Source organism: Archocentrus centrarchus, chromosome 19 (assembly GCF_007364275.1).
Source record: "Archocentrus centrarchus isolate MPI-CPG fArcCen1 chromosome 19, fArcCen1, whole genome shotgun sequence".
In the NCBI taxonomy this organism is placed as follows: Eukaryota; Metazoa; Chordata; class Actinopteri; order Cichliformes; family Cichlidae; genus Archocentrus; species Archocentrus centrarchus.
This window is the reverse complement of record NC_044364.1, coordinates 1,736,132-1,750,955: the sequence shown is the minus strand read 5'-3', so window position 1 is coordinate 1,750,955 and position 14,824 is coordinate 1,736,132. Positions and strand designations below refer to the sequence as shown.

The 14,824-nt window shown below is 40.2% G+C and overlaps 1 protein-coding gene across 1 annotated transcript in view; it reads left to right on the top strand.

Annotated features, from left to right (window-relative positions):
• The first annotated feature begins 3,727 nt into the window (after positions 1-3,727).
• Positions 3,728-14,824, top strand: part of LOC115797799 (myosin-16) — a 53,318-nt gene continuing 42,221 nt past the window's right edge. The window contains exon 1 of the mRNA XM_030754305.1: positions 3,728-3,863. Coding sequence (XP_030610165.1) covers positions 3,780-3,863 — 84 coding nt within the window. The 5' untranslated portion in view covers positions 3,728-3,779. The remainder of the gene's footprint in view (positions 3,864-14,824) is intronic.

Genomic DNA, 14,824 nt, shown 5'->3' with positions numbered 1-14,824 from the left:
GAGTCAGATTACATCCCATAATTATCTTGGCAAATGTAAGTAAAGATGCTGAGTGCAACTCTTTCAGTATGGCAGCACGGATTTACCATATTTTTTGATGCAGTGATGGGTTCAGGTCGTAGTCTCTGGCCTTTGGGGTGAGCACCTTGCTGCATGTCTCAGAAACAGTACTTAGCTTTCTCTGAGACTCATGGCGTCCCGCCAGAGTAAATCTCTTAAATCTCTACCAAAGATCAGCTCAACAACACCGAAGTTGCTCTCAAGTCTGTAAATCTGTCACATAAACAGGTGTTCAGCTAAAAGTTCAGGAAAAAAATGGCACAATTGATATTAGCTGGGAAGCTATGAAGCTATGGGCTGTTTGGGGGACAAAATGTGTGAATTGGTCCATGTCATGTTTTCTAAAATAGTTACTATTTTTCCAGTATTGATACTCATAATGTTTATTTTAGAGAGTGAGGGTTTGGACTGAAATTCTTAAAATCCAAAGCAGTTTTTTGCAAACATTCAGCGGAAAGTGAATATTAATTAATAAGTGTTATTTAACAATATTTAACAAACTGTTGACAGAAAAGAAAAGCTCATGGAACAGCATTCAGCTGCACACTGAACATTTTCACTCAGACCCAGACTAAGGAAATAATGAGATCGGTGCAGCTGCAACTTGTAACTGCACCAATCTCTTCCCTTGCCACTAGGAGGCAGTACTGTACAACTAGCTAAACCTCAAACACATTTATCACATTTTGGCATTGCAAAAACATGCCTGTTCAAAATGGGACACAAATTTTCCACCCATTTTTAAATTTTTTAAAAATGTTGGTTAAAAATAGGGTTAGAGCTGATGGAGTTTTTGTAAGTGTTTAAAGTGTCAAAGCTAACTAGCGGCGTAGTTGTGGACAAGCAATGAGTTTTTAAAGTTTGTTAACTTTGTTTCTTGAATATGTTTGCATGAATACCCAGAATTGCTATGATACAGTAAGACTAATATTCAGCTGTGCACATTCAGGCACGGTAAAAACGAGCGTTTCTGCCTCACAGTTTTTCCTCTTTGTGCCAGCTCGAGGTGAAACATGATCTTGTTGAATAAACAAGACTTCTTAAAAGTAGTGTTTTTTTTGTTTTTTTTTAATCTAGGAGATGGGCAGTCATGAGGACAATTTATATTATGTATTTAACATATTAATATACGTTGCATTTGCAATGATAATGAATTCACAGAATGACCTGTTTTCTGCAGCATTGCTCTCTTGTTTGTTGCATTTTACTGTAGATTTTGTGTTGAAGATAAAGGAACTTAATTCACTGGTGTGAATGTAAATGCAAACTAAAATACTATGACCCATGTTTACTCTATATTAAGGTAAAAAACAAATTGACATAAAGAGCATTAGGTCAGTTTCTTGAGCTTTGCATGAATGCCGACATCTGCTTCACTGCAAAATTCAAGCCAGAAGCTGAACTGTCATCTGATCCCTTGAGACAATAAGCCTCTGAAAAGTTTCCACTGCCAGCCTGATTAAAAATTTCAGTGATCTGTTGCTTTCATACCTACAAGATGAAGCGAGATAATTTACCCTCTGCTGACATTTTGCTTCTTTTGCCAGGTAAACATTTCATTTTGCGCATGATTTCCTCCGGCCTCCAGCCAGCTGATGACTGACACACTGACGCATGATGCAGGCAAACGAGCAAAAAAATTAAATTAAAAAGGCAGCTCATTATTGGAAGAACCATTTTAGACCTGCTAATTCCACATGAATAATTTGATATGATTTTCCAAAATACCTTAATCACTGAAATGCAAACAATAACTGTATCCTCCTATTTCTTTTTTTTATAGAGTTTGTGTGATAGCAGTTTAATTTTATTAAATGTAAATATGTATAAAAGGAAAGCATTACTTTCCACGATAAATCAAATCTTTCTTACTAAGAACCCAATAATTTTTCTGAATATTCTAACTCCACATGAATGATTCAACCTCAGATTTTCTTTTTTACCATAAACTGTATAAAAAGGATGGACATAGGAACTGTGGAGTTTTAGTTTGCGGAGCCAGAAATGGCCATTTGTGGACATGCTAAGCTATCAGCTAACACTAAGTAGCTTAGCGAGTGATTTTGAGGTAACACCTTGTTAGGTCATTCCTACGATTTCATGGATTAAAAAATGTTACATTTTCCATGATTTTATCATTTCATCTGAAAGAAGTCTTGTTTAACAATTCAAGTTTTCACTGTTTTTACCTCATAATAAAAGTCACATGACATCAGTTTATTGACAAAATTCTTGCTAATTTTAATAATAGCTGTTTTAAAACTTTAATGTGCAGTAACAATGTTGAGATTTTGTGCTTATATTCATGCGATGAACAGGCTGGCACATGAAGAATACAGAAGGAATTTTTAACATGTTTATCAATCGTATGATCAAAATTACAAAAAATATCAGTTTATACTGTAAATAAGTGTAACAAGGTGGGAGTGTTACGCATTAACGCAGCCGGGAACCTGAAACATGGATTAAAAAGGTTGAATAAAGAGTGGTATTTACTCTGCTTCTTGTAGATCATTTCACCTCCAACAAATATACAACTTACTGTAAGTCAGAGGACCGATGAGGGGAACCCATTCAGAAGTATGAGCCACGGTGTGAAAGAAGGTGTGGGTCATTACAACCAGGGGTTTTCAGGTGACATCGCTTTGAGACCTTGCTCCACATTGTCATGTAGCCTACTGAGGTCACCTGAAGGAGGTGTGAGTGGGGGCTGAAGCGCCTGGGAAGGGATCTCAAGTCTGCATTGTAGGTGGCTGCCACCACCTCTGTTCAGTGCTGGTTGTTCACAGTGGACATAAACGGCCTCTTTGGCTCATGCGATAACGCACATGATCAATAGTGTGTCAACAACCACCTCCAAAGGGGACACCAGGGTTTAAATACCTGGGACTCTCCACCTTTTGGTTACAGGACTGAAGAAGCCTCTTAGATAAGAGAGAAAGTCCAGTCGCCTGTGGTGGAGTTCATTTACAGCCTAACATCGGAGATTTATTTCTCCCACTTGAATTTACACTACAAAACTCACAGAAGATGCTAAGTTTGTGAAGATTGCCTTAATAAAAATATGTAAATACCAGAAACCTTTACTTACCTTTTTGCTCTGTTATAATCTAAGAGGCTGTAGAAAAGCCCACTGGCCCACGGTGATGCTAACCAAGCTGGCCCACAGAAAGCATCATCCATGCGTTCCTTTAACTGTGTCTCAGCTTTGACTCGTGGCTCGTTTTACATGGTGGTGTTGCAACTTTTATAATGTGAATGCTTTTTCCTCCACTAAAGTTTAATATTTGCCTGAAGTGGGTTTGGATATTTTAAATAATGATCTCACATAATTTGGTTGCAAATTAGCCACTTTGCTGCACAGGAGTGTGCTTTTAATTTGAGGTATTACGCGGTCTATTGTTGTGGTGAAGGCTGCGAGTCTGTCTCCTTTTGTTGTGCTGTTGTCAGAAGGTGGCGTAGCTTCAGGCAGTGAAGTGTGTGTGTGAATGCGTGGAATTGGGGTTTGGAGCGGCGTGGGGGTGTTCAAGCTTGTTTTCTGTTTGCTCGTCACCTCCCTCCCTCCTTCCCTCCCTCCCTCCTTCCCTCAGGGTCAGGTAGCAGGCGTAGCGCACACTCACACACACTCCCACAGTTTCAGGAGAACACACACACTTGCTTCACTATCTGCCCAGAGCTCGCTTTGGTGAAGACAGCATGTGCGGCCGTGAGCTGTGAGGATGGAGAAGAGAGTGTGTGTGATCCAGACTGACTTCCACCAGTACAGACCCACCATTGCTCTGCACAGCAGACCCCTGGCACATGTAAGAAATATGCCTCTTCTTCACTTAATCTTTGCTTTTTCATTTTTCTCAGACTCTGTGATTTAATCCGTCCCTCTGTGGGCTTGTTTTCTGCCTGGCACTGTGCTTTCCACCACAATGCAGGGCTCTTCCTCGCTCTAGGCCCACACATCTAAAGAGGGGTCATTCCTTCAGCAGGGGGCATCAGAGTGTGTAGCATCATTTGTGACACACGTGCTTTTTAAAGTTTATTAATTTAGCTTCAGATTTTCCATGTTTCAGGATTAGTATAATTCTTAAAGTTCAAGCTGTTAACAAATGAGATTAAAACAGCTCTAAATATGTGACAGGCTCACTCAAACACATGCATTTCAATGGAATGCAAACACAGACAAGCATCAGAAAGCCTGAGGACACTAAAACGGGGAGCTTCATTTGCCTGCTCACTGACAGGTACTGCTCAAAGAGCAACTACAAGCACTCAGGAAAAATTGGCTGTGAAGGTTTAAAGCAACATTTGATGTATTGGTGAGAGTTTAATAAGGTGATTAGTAACACTCCCATCTGCTGAGCTGGAGCCAAAACTCCCCCTGAAGCTCACAGACTTTAATAACACCATCTTTATTAATATTTGATTGAATAAATTTGTATTAATAGTCAAAAAACAGTAATACAAAGTATTAAATGTGACAGAGCAAGCATGGTTAGAGAGCTGTACTGCAGCAATGCAAAATCTTTGCCTCGTTTTTGGGGAGCTGTCATATTGTGCACCTTTTATATTTCTGGATACTGCCTATGGTGTGTGTGTGTGTGTGTGTGTGTGTGTGTGTGGCTGTTAAAATATATGAATATGTTTTAAGTTTAGTTGTCAAAAGCAGAAGGACTAATTCAGCTGGCGCCTCTAACCTAGGACGTAAACAGGTATTCAGACATAAATTAATCAAAATCTAAAAACATGTTAATTAATTCTTTCATGACTACCAGACAAAACAATAGGCTGTACTACTTGACTGTAGCAACCATAGTTGATCAGTGCCCTTCTTACTGGCTGCTCGTGCTGATGTGAGATGCTAACATTAGCTAGACGCACATTCAAAAGGCACCCGGTTTTATTTAGAGTTAGAGGGATTATGGATCTGCACCTTAACATTTTGGCTACTGCCGCGCTGGACTTAGGTTTGTTTTTTTTGTTTTTTTGTGTGGCCATATTTAGACAAGCGGCTAGAGTGCTAAGTTATCAGCTAAGGCTAGCATAGCAAGCTGATAAACTGTAGCGGTACAACACACCTAAACATATAATAATTGTTAATTAATAATTAGAACCCAGAGCAGTGAATCCCTCCCAGCCAGTCATATTTTGTTCTCCAAAAGGTACCAACAGCACCAATATAGTCGAGACATCCAGTTCATCCACAAATTAATGGCAGTAGGTGACTTTCAGAGACGGCTTCAAACAGCCACTCAGGGAACTGCAGTTTTTTTTTTGTTTTTGCGCATTTTTGGCCACAGTGGCTTTTATTGACAGTAGAGAGACAGGAAATGGGGGAAATATACGCGGACAAATTGGCGACGGGCTGGGACTCGAACCCGCACCGACACGCAGTGTATATATATGTGGTCGCCGGCTTCACCACTAAGCCACCCAGGCGCCCTACACTTCCACAAATTTATCTGATTTTTCAGCTGGTATATAACCACCTGACTGTGCCCATGAACATCCATCATCCATTGGCTAATGACTTGTCAATTTCAAGTGCCAATGAGGATTCCATAGATAGTTCTCCATTATATGACCAAGATTTACAAAACAGACTCAATTTATTATTCAGTATGACCCAAAATGAGTGACTGAGCCCATAAACTCTGCAAGAAAATGTTTACAAAGGTCAATACAGAGAGCAGTTGTCCCATAGACTTCTATAGGACTTCAGGTTAAGGCATTTCTGCAGTGGTTTTATTTGTTGAGCTGGAAGCTGTGTGCATGTTTTATACTGTCGGTGAGTCTCAGTGAGTCTATGCTAGCTGCTGCTGGATGGTCAGTAAACCCCTCTAAACCGCCTGCATGTTAAACTACAGTATCTTTCTTTTTTACTCTAAATAAAAACCTGCATCATATGAATTAGGATGTGCTAAGCTGAGTAATGAAAATCGCATACCAAGTAATGCTGAACTTTTGCTCATAGTTATTGTAGAATAATTAAATGATTACCATTTTCATGTAGCTTGCCCATCACTGATGATATACAGCTCTGATAAATGCTTGTCCCTGCCTCAGTGTGTAGCTTCTTACTGGCTCACATGTAGCAGCTGCAGCTGGGTCTGCCAACAAAGGCCCAAAAAGCTCTGTGGTTTTCTTCTTTGATGATGCTGCATGTGGGTCATGAGGCTCAGAGAGGATACTTTGTACCTTTGAGTGTGTTTCCTCCTAAATGGAGCTAAATTGAAAGAAATCCCACTGATCTTCAGATAATGTTATGTTTAGGTCTACACACTTAAAGGTAACTGCAGTCAGTGTTGTCTATAATTCGCCCATCTGTGTTGCCATCCAATAAGTCAGGTATTTCAAATCAACCCAATCAGGACAATAACTTACAGTGAAACTAGCAGAAACTCTGTGCTGCACTTATAACATCGACAGCCCTCCAGTGTAACTACACGAAAAACAATCATGTCACTGATATAATTTATAAGCTGGTATTATTGGACCTGACCTGCAGTCAGTCGACCACATGAGTGTAAGTGAGCTGTGAGGTGCTTCGCTGATCAAAGGCTTGCTGTGCCTCCCTCCACAACCTGGATCCAGAGTTCACCCAGAGGCCAGGCTTCACTCTGCGGTCCGTTCATCTGTGAGCACTTTGGATGCTGAGGATTTTTTTTACATTACACAACTGCTCCTTTGCAGCAATAAGTTAACAGATGCAAGGAGGACACACGCCACAACTGATAAGAAGAACCCAGATAGAGTAGATGTTCACTCAGAATCACTGAGCTGGACAGCTCCCTTAAATACTGGGTCTACAGTGACGGTCCTACCTGTATGCAGGAAGAATATACACACTTGCTGTGGCTGTTGCAGTAAAATTGCAGCTGTTCTAACTTGGAGAGATGATGGTTATCATGAATATGAAGTGAGAGGTTTATATACAGTATTTGTTCAAATTAAATGGATAAATTCAGCACTGTAGGGTCCCTAATTTCTGTCTTCACAATCTGTTGTTATTGGGATAATAGTAACGTTAGTTCCTTGTGTAATAACAAGGAATACTCATCGACTGTATATCAAAGATGGCTGTAGCAATAGTGATGTCACCCACTGGTTTTGGACTCTGCATTTTAGAGCCTCGAAATAAGAGTAATAATTGGCAAAGTTTGGTTTTGCATCTACAAAACAGCACTTGAAATGTTATAGTCAATATGCAAATATAAAAACAATAATTTCCTTATTTTTTATGACTATTAGTGATGCACTAAAACAACAGAGAAGGTTCACATCTATGCTAAGGTTTTAATATTAAAAAAACATCAAAATGACCTACATAAACCAACTTTGCCCCAAACTGGGTGCTAGGCTTTTCCAAAGGCTGTTTTTTTTGGTCATTATTTGCTCTCTGCTGTCCAAGCTGACACACACTAGAAAACCTGTTAGTCTTTGACTCTAAATGCTTCAGATAACAGGATTTCTCTGTGCACTTAGGACCTGCTTCTGAAAAAGTGTTAGATTAAAACTATGTTTTAATTGTTCAAGGCTTTGAAGTGGCATACAGAGTTTACATAATGTTTTTATTTCTTTTTTTCCTGAAATAATTTGGCTCTTGTCTGCTTGAGTAATGTGGACATTAACTGGAATGATGCACAGGCTGCAGTATGTGAAACACTGAGAGGGTTTTGGGATTAAAGAGAAATTATTATGACTGTCCTCATTCTCTGTCATACAGTATAAATATTGTTACAAATGTTAAACATAGTTTTAAAAATGGAGGTCAGCATATGTATACAAGTTATCCCTGTAGTCAAAAGATCAGGCTTCACACTGCTCTAAATGCTCAGTTTCTGACTTTTTTTTTTTCCTTCTTTTGGATGTTATGATGTCAGTAAGAACATTAGCCCCACCCACCTGCAATCTTCTGTTTACAAAGGGCAGCCAATCAAAAGAAAGTTCAGTCAAAGGGAGTGGGGAGAGAGCTAAATAACTGTATAAGCTAAATAAGGATTGTTTTGAACTGTGATACAAATCCACTCCAGTTGAGTCCAAGAATAAAAATGTAGAGCTGGAAATGAGGAGGACAAGTCCTGTTTCATATCTCAGTTGCCTTCAGAGTATATTCAGGAACTGGAAAAAGAGGGATTGCAAACCGTTTTTACAGAGCTGTGAATCAGATGGACACTTGGGAAGTTTGTTTTACCGGGACAAGAGGCACAGAAACGCCTCAGAGCTTCAAGTCAAAACATGAAAACTGTGCCCAAGTGTAATCCCCAGTCTTCACACAAAGAGGGAATGCACTGTGACAAAGAGAGCATTTAATCTGTGCAGTATCAACAATAGCGCTTAGCATAAGAGGTTAAACCCTGTGATCATGCTAAAGGTGAAGCATTGATGTGTCGCATTTATCTTCCTCTACTTTTCTTGGCATCGGCGTGCAGATTGATGCTGAGTGCAAAGGTAAATCCTGCACTGACAGGTGAAGGTATTGTGTGTTCAAACTGACTACAGGCAAAGGAAGTTCAGGTGTGTCAGGTGATACACATATGTGCTAAATCGTGTTTGGACAACATGGTAATTACCGGCACACACTTTAAGAAAGATGATAACGCATTTCCCTGTCTGCTTTCCCCGCTGACGTGCTCTACAGTTTGTCAGGTGTGAGGCGTGAAATGGTTGTCAGAGCTCTGAGAGCTGAACTAATGACAGCTCTTTCTCAGATACCAGCACTCAAGCAGCAACAGGTTTGTGTGTGTGTGTGTGTGTGTGCATTCCCCCTTTAACATCTTCTTCTATAAAACTGTGGAAAATCACATTGTTTTTTTCCAGAGCCACTTGCCGCTTCTTGTTAGGTGTGGAGAGAAAATAAAAGAAGACAGATTGACTCTGGCACAAAGTTTAAATGCATGCAGCAGACAGTCGGTCTGTTGCTTTGGAAACCTCATTTAGTGTGAAGTTGAAGACATTTCCTGCAATGCAATAGCTAACATTTCTGTTCACAGTATATATAAATACCATTGTTGGTCAGAGGTGTAATGGTTCACAAATTCCATGGTTCCGTGTCAAGGTCACAGTTACTGCAACAGAAAAAACAAGAAAAATAATAAATATATTCTCAAGCATGAAATAAAATTCAAGTCCAAGTGCAGGATATTGTTAAGCTAAAAAGTATCCTGTTCTGTCTTTCTCACCATCTTTTTCTTTATTTTGGAAATGTCACCAGACATACACAATAAGTGTGGAAGGCACATAATAAACTGTTTATAAATGATGTATTAAGGCACTGTGACATAAGGCAGCCCAGTCGTCAACCATCTAGCAACCACCGGTCACGAGGGAAAAAGGAGAATTCCCCGGCTGGTTAGAAGTGATTGCTAAGTATCATGAGAATGAGGGTCTGATGTTTACTGTAGTCATAGATCTTGGTAGCTGAATACCTAATACTTTAATCCCATAAATTTCTATCCAGTTGGATTTTTTTTTTTTTTTTTTTTTTTTTTTTTTTTTTGCAGCCACAGGGTCACCCCTGCTGGTCATTAGAGGAAAAAAAAAGCCAGTTTAAGACACTTAAGTATTCATCTCACTTCACAGAAGGAACGTTATTATTAATCTCTGTCTCTCTTCCACAGTGTGTCTTTTGTCCTGTCTCTCTCCCCCCTCAGCAGATGACCCCCCCTCCCTGAGCCTGGTTCTGCTGGAGGTTTCTTCCTGTTAAAGGGAGTTTTTCCTTCCCACTGTCACCAAGTGCTGCTCATAGGGGGGGGTCATCTATTTCTTGGGTTTTCTCTGTATTATTGCAGGCTCTTTACCTTACAATATAAAGCATCTTGAGGTGACTGTTGGGATTTGGTTCTATATAAATAATTTTATAATTAGATAGAATAGAATGCCTTTATTGTCATTATACAGGATGTACAATGAGATGTTCCACTGTCTGACTGCATTTTATGGCACAAAGATTGGCCCACTAGAGAAAACCTACAGGTTTCCTGCTAAAAGCTTCTGGTGATGGGCAAAAAGATTTAAAAGTAAGGGAAGCATGTATAATGTAAACAAAATTGGTCCTAGCACAGAACCCTGTGGAACTCCATAATTAATCTTAGTGTGTGAAGAAGACTCCCCATTTACATGAACAAATTGGAGTCTATTAGATAAATATGATTCAAACCACTGCAGTGCAGTAACTTTAATACCTATGGCATAAAATGGTCAACAGCAATCTGATATAAAAACAAACAGACTGCAAAATGCTGTAAATGATTTCATTGCTTTTAAATCTTTTATTAGAAAGCATTGCATCAATTTTCATTGTTATGCAGATGATACTCAGCTTTACCTATCAATGAAGCCAGATGACACACATCAATTAGTTAAACTGCAGGAATATCTTAAAGACATTAAGGCCTGGATGACCTCTAATTTCCTGCTTTTAAATTCAGATCAAACTGAAGTTCTTGTTCTCGGCCCCACAATTCTTAGAAACATGGTGTCTAACCAGATACTTACTCTGGATGGCATTACTTTGGCCTCCAGTAACACTGTGAGAAATCTTGGAGTCATTTTTGACCAGGATATGTCCTTCAATGCACATATTAAACAAATATGTAGGACCGCTTTTTTGCATTTGTGCAATATTTCTAAAATTAGAAACATCCTTTCTCAGACTGATGCTGAAAAGCTCATTCATGCATTTATTACTTCTAGGCTGGACTATTGTAATTCGTTATTATCAGGCTGTCCTAAAAGCTCCCTGAAAAGCCTTCAGCTGATCCAAAATGCTGCAGCTAGAGTACTGACAGGGACTAGAAAGAGAGAGCAGATTTCTCCCATATTGGCTTCTCTTCATTGGCTCCCTGTTAAATCTAGAATAGAATTTAAAATCCTTCTCCTCACATACAAGGTCTTGAATAATCAGGCACCATCTTATCTCAAAGACCTCATAGTACCATATCACCCCAACAGAGCACTTCTCTCTCAGACTGCTGGCTTACTTGTGGTTCCTAGGATACTTAAGAGTAGAATGGGAGGCAGAGCCTTCAGCTTTCAGGCCCCTCTTCTGTGGAACCAGCTTCCAGCTTGGATTCAGGAGACAGACACCCTCTCTATTTTTAAGATTAGGCTTAAAACTTTCCTTTATGATAAAGCTTATAGTTAGGGCTGGATCAGGTGACCCTGAACCCTCCCTTAGTTATGCTGCTATAGGCCTAGGCTGGGGGGGTTCCCATGATGCACTGAGTGACTGCACAAACCTATATATTCATAGGAAAAATAGAATGAAAGTCATTGCTTGTGGTGATGCACCCACAAGTTTTATTAGCCAGATCTGTCATTTCCCTCAGTTCTACAGTCTCCTCTAGCATCTGTCAGCTGATTGTACTGGTTTTATAACTGAACTTTATTGGTTTGGGTTATTGTCAGCATTCTCTTCTGTCTCACTTTTTGCTGGAGCAGGCAGTTTTCAGGAAAAAGTCTGATAAACCCACAGTACACTGTAAACACTCAGGTGTTTTCAGTTGCATTAACACATTTGCATAAAATTAAGCACCTAGCCTTGCTGTCATGTACTAGAGGAAAGTGTTATTTGGGAGTGAAGATTGAGAGCTGTGTGCTGGAAGTGGACAGGAAAGCCTGCTGGAAATCATTCACCTGCCAACCTCACCGTGCCCCTCTCTGGACTCAGACTATCATCACTGTCTTTATCAGCGGCTAAATAATTTCCTGGCTTCAGCATTTTTTCTGACTCCTCCAGCTCTGCTGTGGTCTTTGGCATGTACTGATTCAAATCCTTATTTTTCAACTTTAAGGACATCTTGAATTGTTGAGTACATCAATCAAAACTGTGGCCTGAATTTTGAGATGACCTTCTATTACCAAAAACCCCCACCAGCAGGAGAAGCAGAGTTACCAGTCACTTTAAGTATTAGTTTAATGTCAGAGTGCTGGCCTCTTGCTTTATTTCTTACTTAATTCTAGCAGCACAGTTATCAGTTTTTATTGTTGCAGTGCAGACCAGCGGGAGACCAGTTAGGTCAAAGGGAAAGGCATAAATGGAGAAAATGTGGGCTTGTGGTGATGTGCTCATGGATGTCTTTTTCAGGGCAAAACTCTGTGGAGTGTGGGCTTGTGTGTGTGTCAGATGTGGAGGAGTTGGGGAGTGGGGTAGGCCAGACAGAAGTGTGCAAAAGTGAGAGAGGCTCAGTCAGAGAGCCAGACAGCCAAGCTGAAATATCAAGGCTTCTGTATGCATGTGTGAGTGCTGGTGCGGGTCAGCTCCCAGCTGCTGCAGTTTGTTCACACAGAAAAAGCAGGGATGAGGGAGAGAGAGGAGCTCAGGAGAGCCATAGAGCAGAGTGACCGGCTCCTTTCCAAGGTCCGTGAGCTAGAGGAGCAGAACACCCAGCTTCACAAGGAAAAGAATGAGGTGGCCACTAAATACCGAGCTGTAAGTCTCTGCTGCTTTCCCCTCTTTGACTCAGCTTTATTCTTTCTTTTCCCCTTTAAACAAGTCATTCTTCTTTTGTTTCACTAACTTGATACTTTGGAACTCGCATAATTTGTGATTAAGTCTCAAATTCTGCTCGATAAGGGATTTTGAACGTGGTCATTATATGAACCCCTCGTGGATGAAATTAAGTGGATAATGATACCTCTGCAGAGAGAGAGGCAGAAAGGAGAGAGATGGAGTCACTATGGCAGTCACATTAAATGTGGATTTTCCTTTTCCTGCTGTGTTGACTATTTTCCAGCTGATTATTTTATGGAGTGAGGAAGTACAAAGACTGCTGTGACAGTGCTGTGTGGCACCATACTGTTCCTCCTCCCTGGACTTACTACATGACTGGTTTATTCCAAGGAGGAGTGTTTGAGTGGCACATCTCCTCCTATTAGGAGGAAGTGTTACCACAAGCTTTATAGTGAGAAATAGCACTACCATATTCTTGTCAGTCCATAAATGAAGCACATTTGAGCTGATTGCCCTGAAAATATTGAGGTCAACTGCAAAGAGCTGTTTCGCTCAGCTTTTTTAGTCTTTCAGCTCAGTGTTTTTTTTTTGCGACCCACAGTAGCAGAGATTCAGTTGATTTTCCCTTTCTAGTCTTGACAGGCAGCAGTTTTTAAACACAAAAGTTGTACAAACCCGTACACAACCAGCCCGTCACAAACTGGCTGACACAAAAATTTAGCAGCTAGGTTGAAAAAGCAAAGAAAATGTTATTCAGGGCCCACAGGCAAAATTACAAAGAACAGTATGGTTCTGCCAAAAGTATGAATCCAGCTTTTAACCCACTGAGGTCTTCATTGGTCATGACCCTAACCCTTAACCCTAACCCTTACTCTAACCATGGTCAACCAGAATGTGTCATTTTTGTTTTTATTAAATTGTTCTCTTCAACAATTTTACATCAAAATATTTGCATTTAAACAAAAGATCTGTTTGGGCGTTCTTCAAAATACAGGGTTGGAGTTAAAGTTACCACCTATGATGATGATGAGGTGTAAAAGCACTACGTTTAGAGTACCCAGCTGTTTTAGATTAATACGCCACCTGCTTAAAATATGAACTACAGTGTAAATGTGTGACATAAATATGTGATGAACTGTCATAAAATGTTAGGGGACTTGATGGTTTTCCCATTCTGGTTCAGATACTGAACAAAGTTCTCTACAAAATGAACATGTGAAAGATAAAATGAGCTCTGTCCATTTGGCCATCGTCCCCTTTGAGGCAGTGATTTTGGCTCACTCCCTAAAGGCCGTTCAGGGTTGACTTAGTGACGTTACCGGTTACAGTCTCAGTCTCCTGAATGACCGGGAAACCTCTGTGTGAGAGGGGCACGCTTCATGGAGTAAAGGTTTGTGTCACTTTAGTTTTGTCAGTTGTGTAGTGTTGCATCAAATTTAACCTCCAAATCCACCTGCTCACTGGTGAACCATTTAGCAATAGGGCTAAGATTAGGGTCTGTTGCATTTTAGCTATGCTAAGTTAGTACAGCCGTAGTACAGGCAACTTGTTGACTTCTTGTACTTCTCCAGATTTGTCCATAGAACATTATTTAAAAGTTTAACTTAAGTCTAGAATTGAAATATTAACATGGAACTGCACACAGACCTCTGCATACTGAAAATATTTTGATGGACAGAAATCCTGCTGTTAATGATGCTGGGTGCATTCTCAGGAAGATGTAGAACTTATGAGCTTAAGTTTAAAATAACAGCTTTCTGTGTTCCTTTGAATTGGAGGAAGATTTCGGTGCTTCAGGATGACTTCTTAGTTGTGAGAAAGTAAAACCGTCCTTGAGCCAAAGGATTTAGGAAAGAGTGTACAGCGGCACTGCTGTTGAAAACACTCCAGAGGTGCCCATGGGATTTGGTCATTATTGGTGCTGAGTGCCTTAGCAGACTCTTCACATGGCTTGGACAGAATACATAATAAACACTTTCAAGGAGCTGGACCACAGCTGCTGTCACTGTGTTTTACTACCGTCTGGATCATCGTTTTTCTAATTGCAGTGACCTTCAGAAGATTTCATCTGCATAGTCACTTTATTTGATGACTTGCAGTTGATCCTCCGTCCCTTATTGATACAACCAGCAAGTCTATAAACTGGGTTTAAAGTTTTTCCTTTATAACTGGCATTCTTCCACATACTTTTTGATAAAGTTAGTTCAGCAGAGACAAAGTTCTCCCAGCAGTGCCCACCTTTTCTTCATTCCTTAGATTAGCCACCCATAAATAATGAAGTTAATCTGGGGAAGAGACAGATCAGCCAGCAGAATTCAT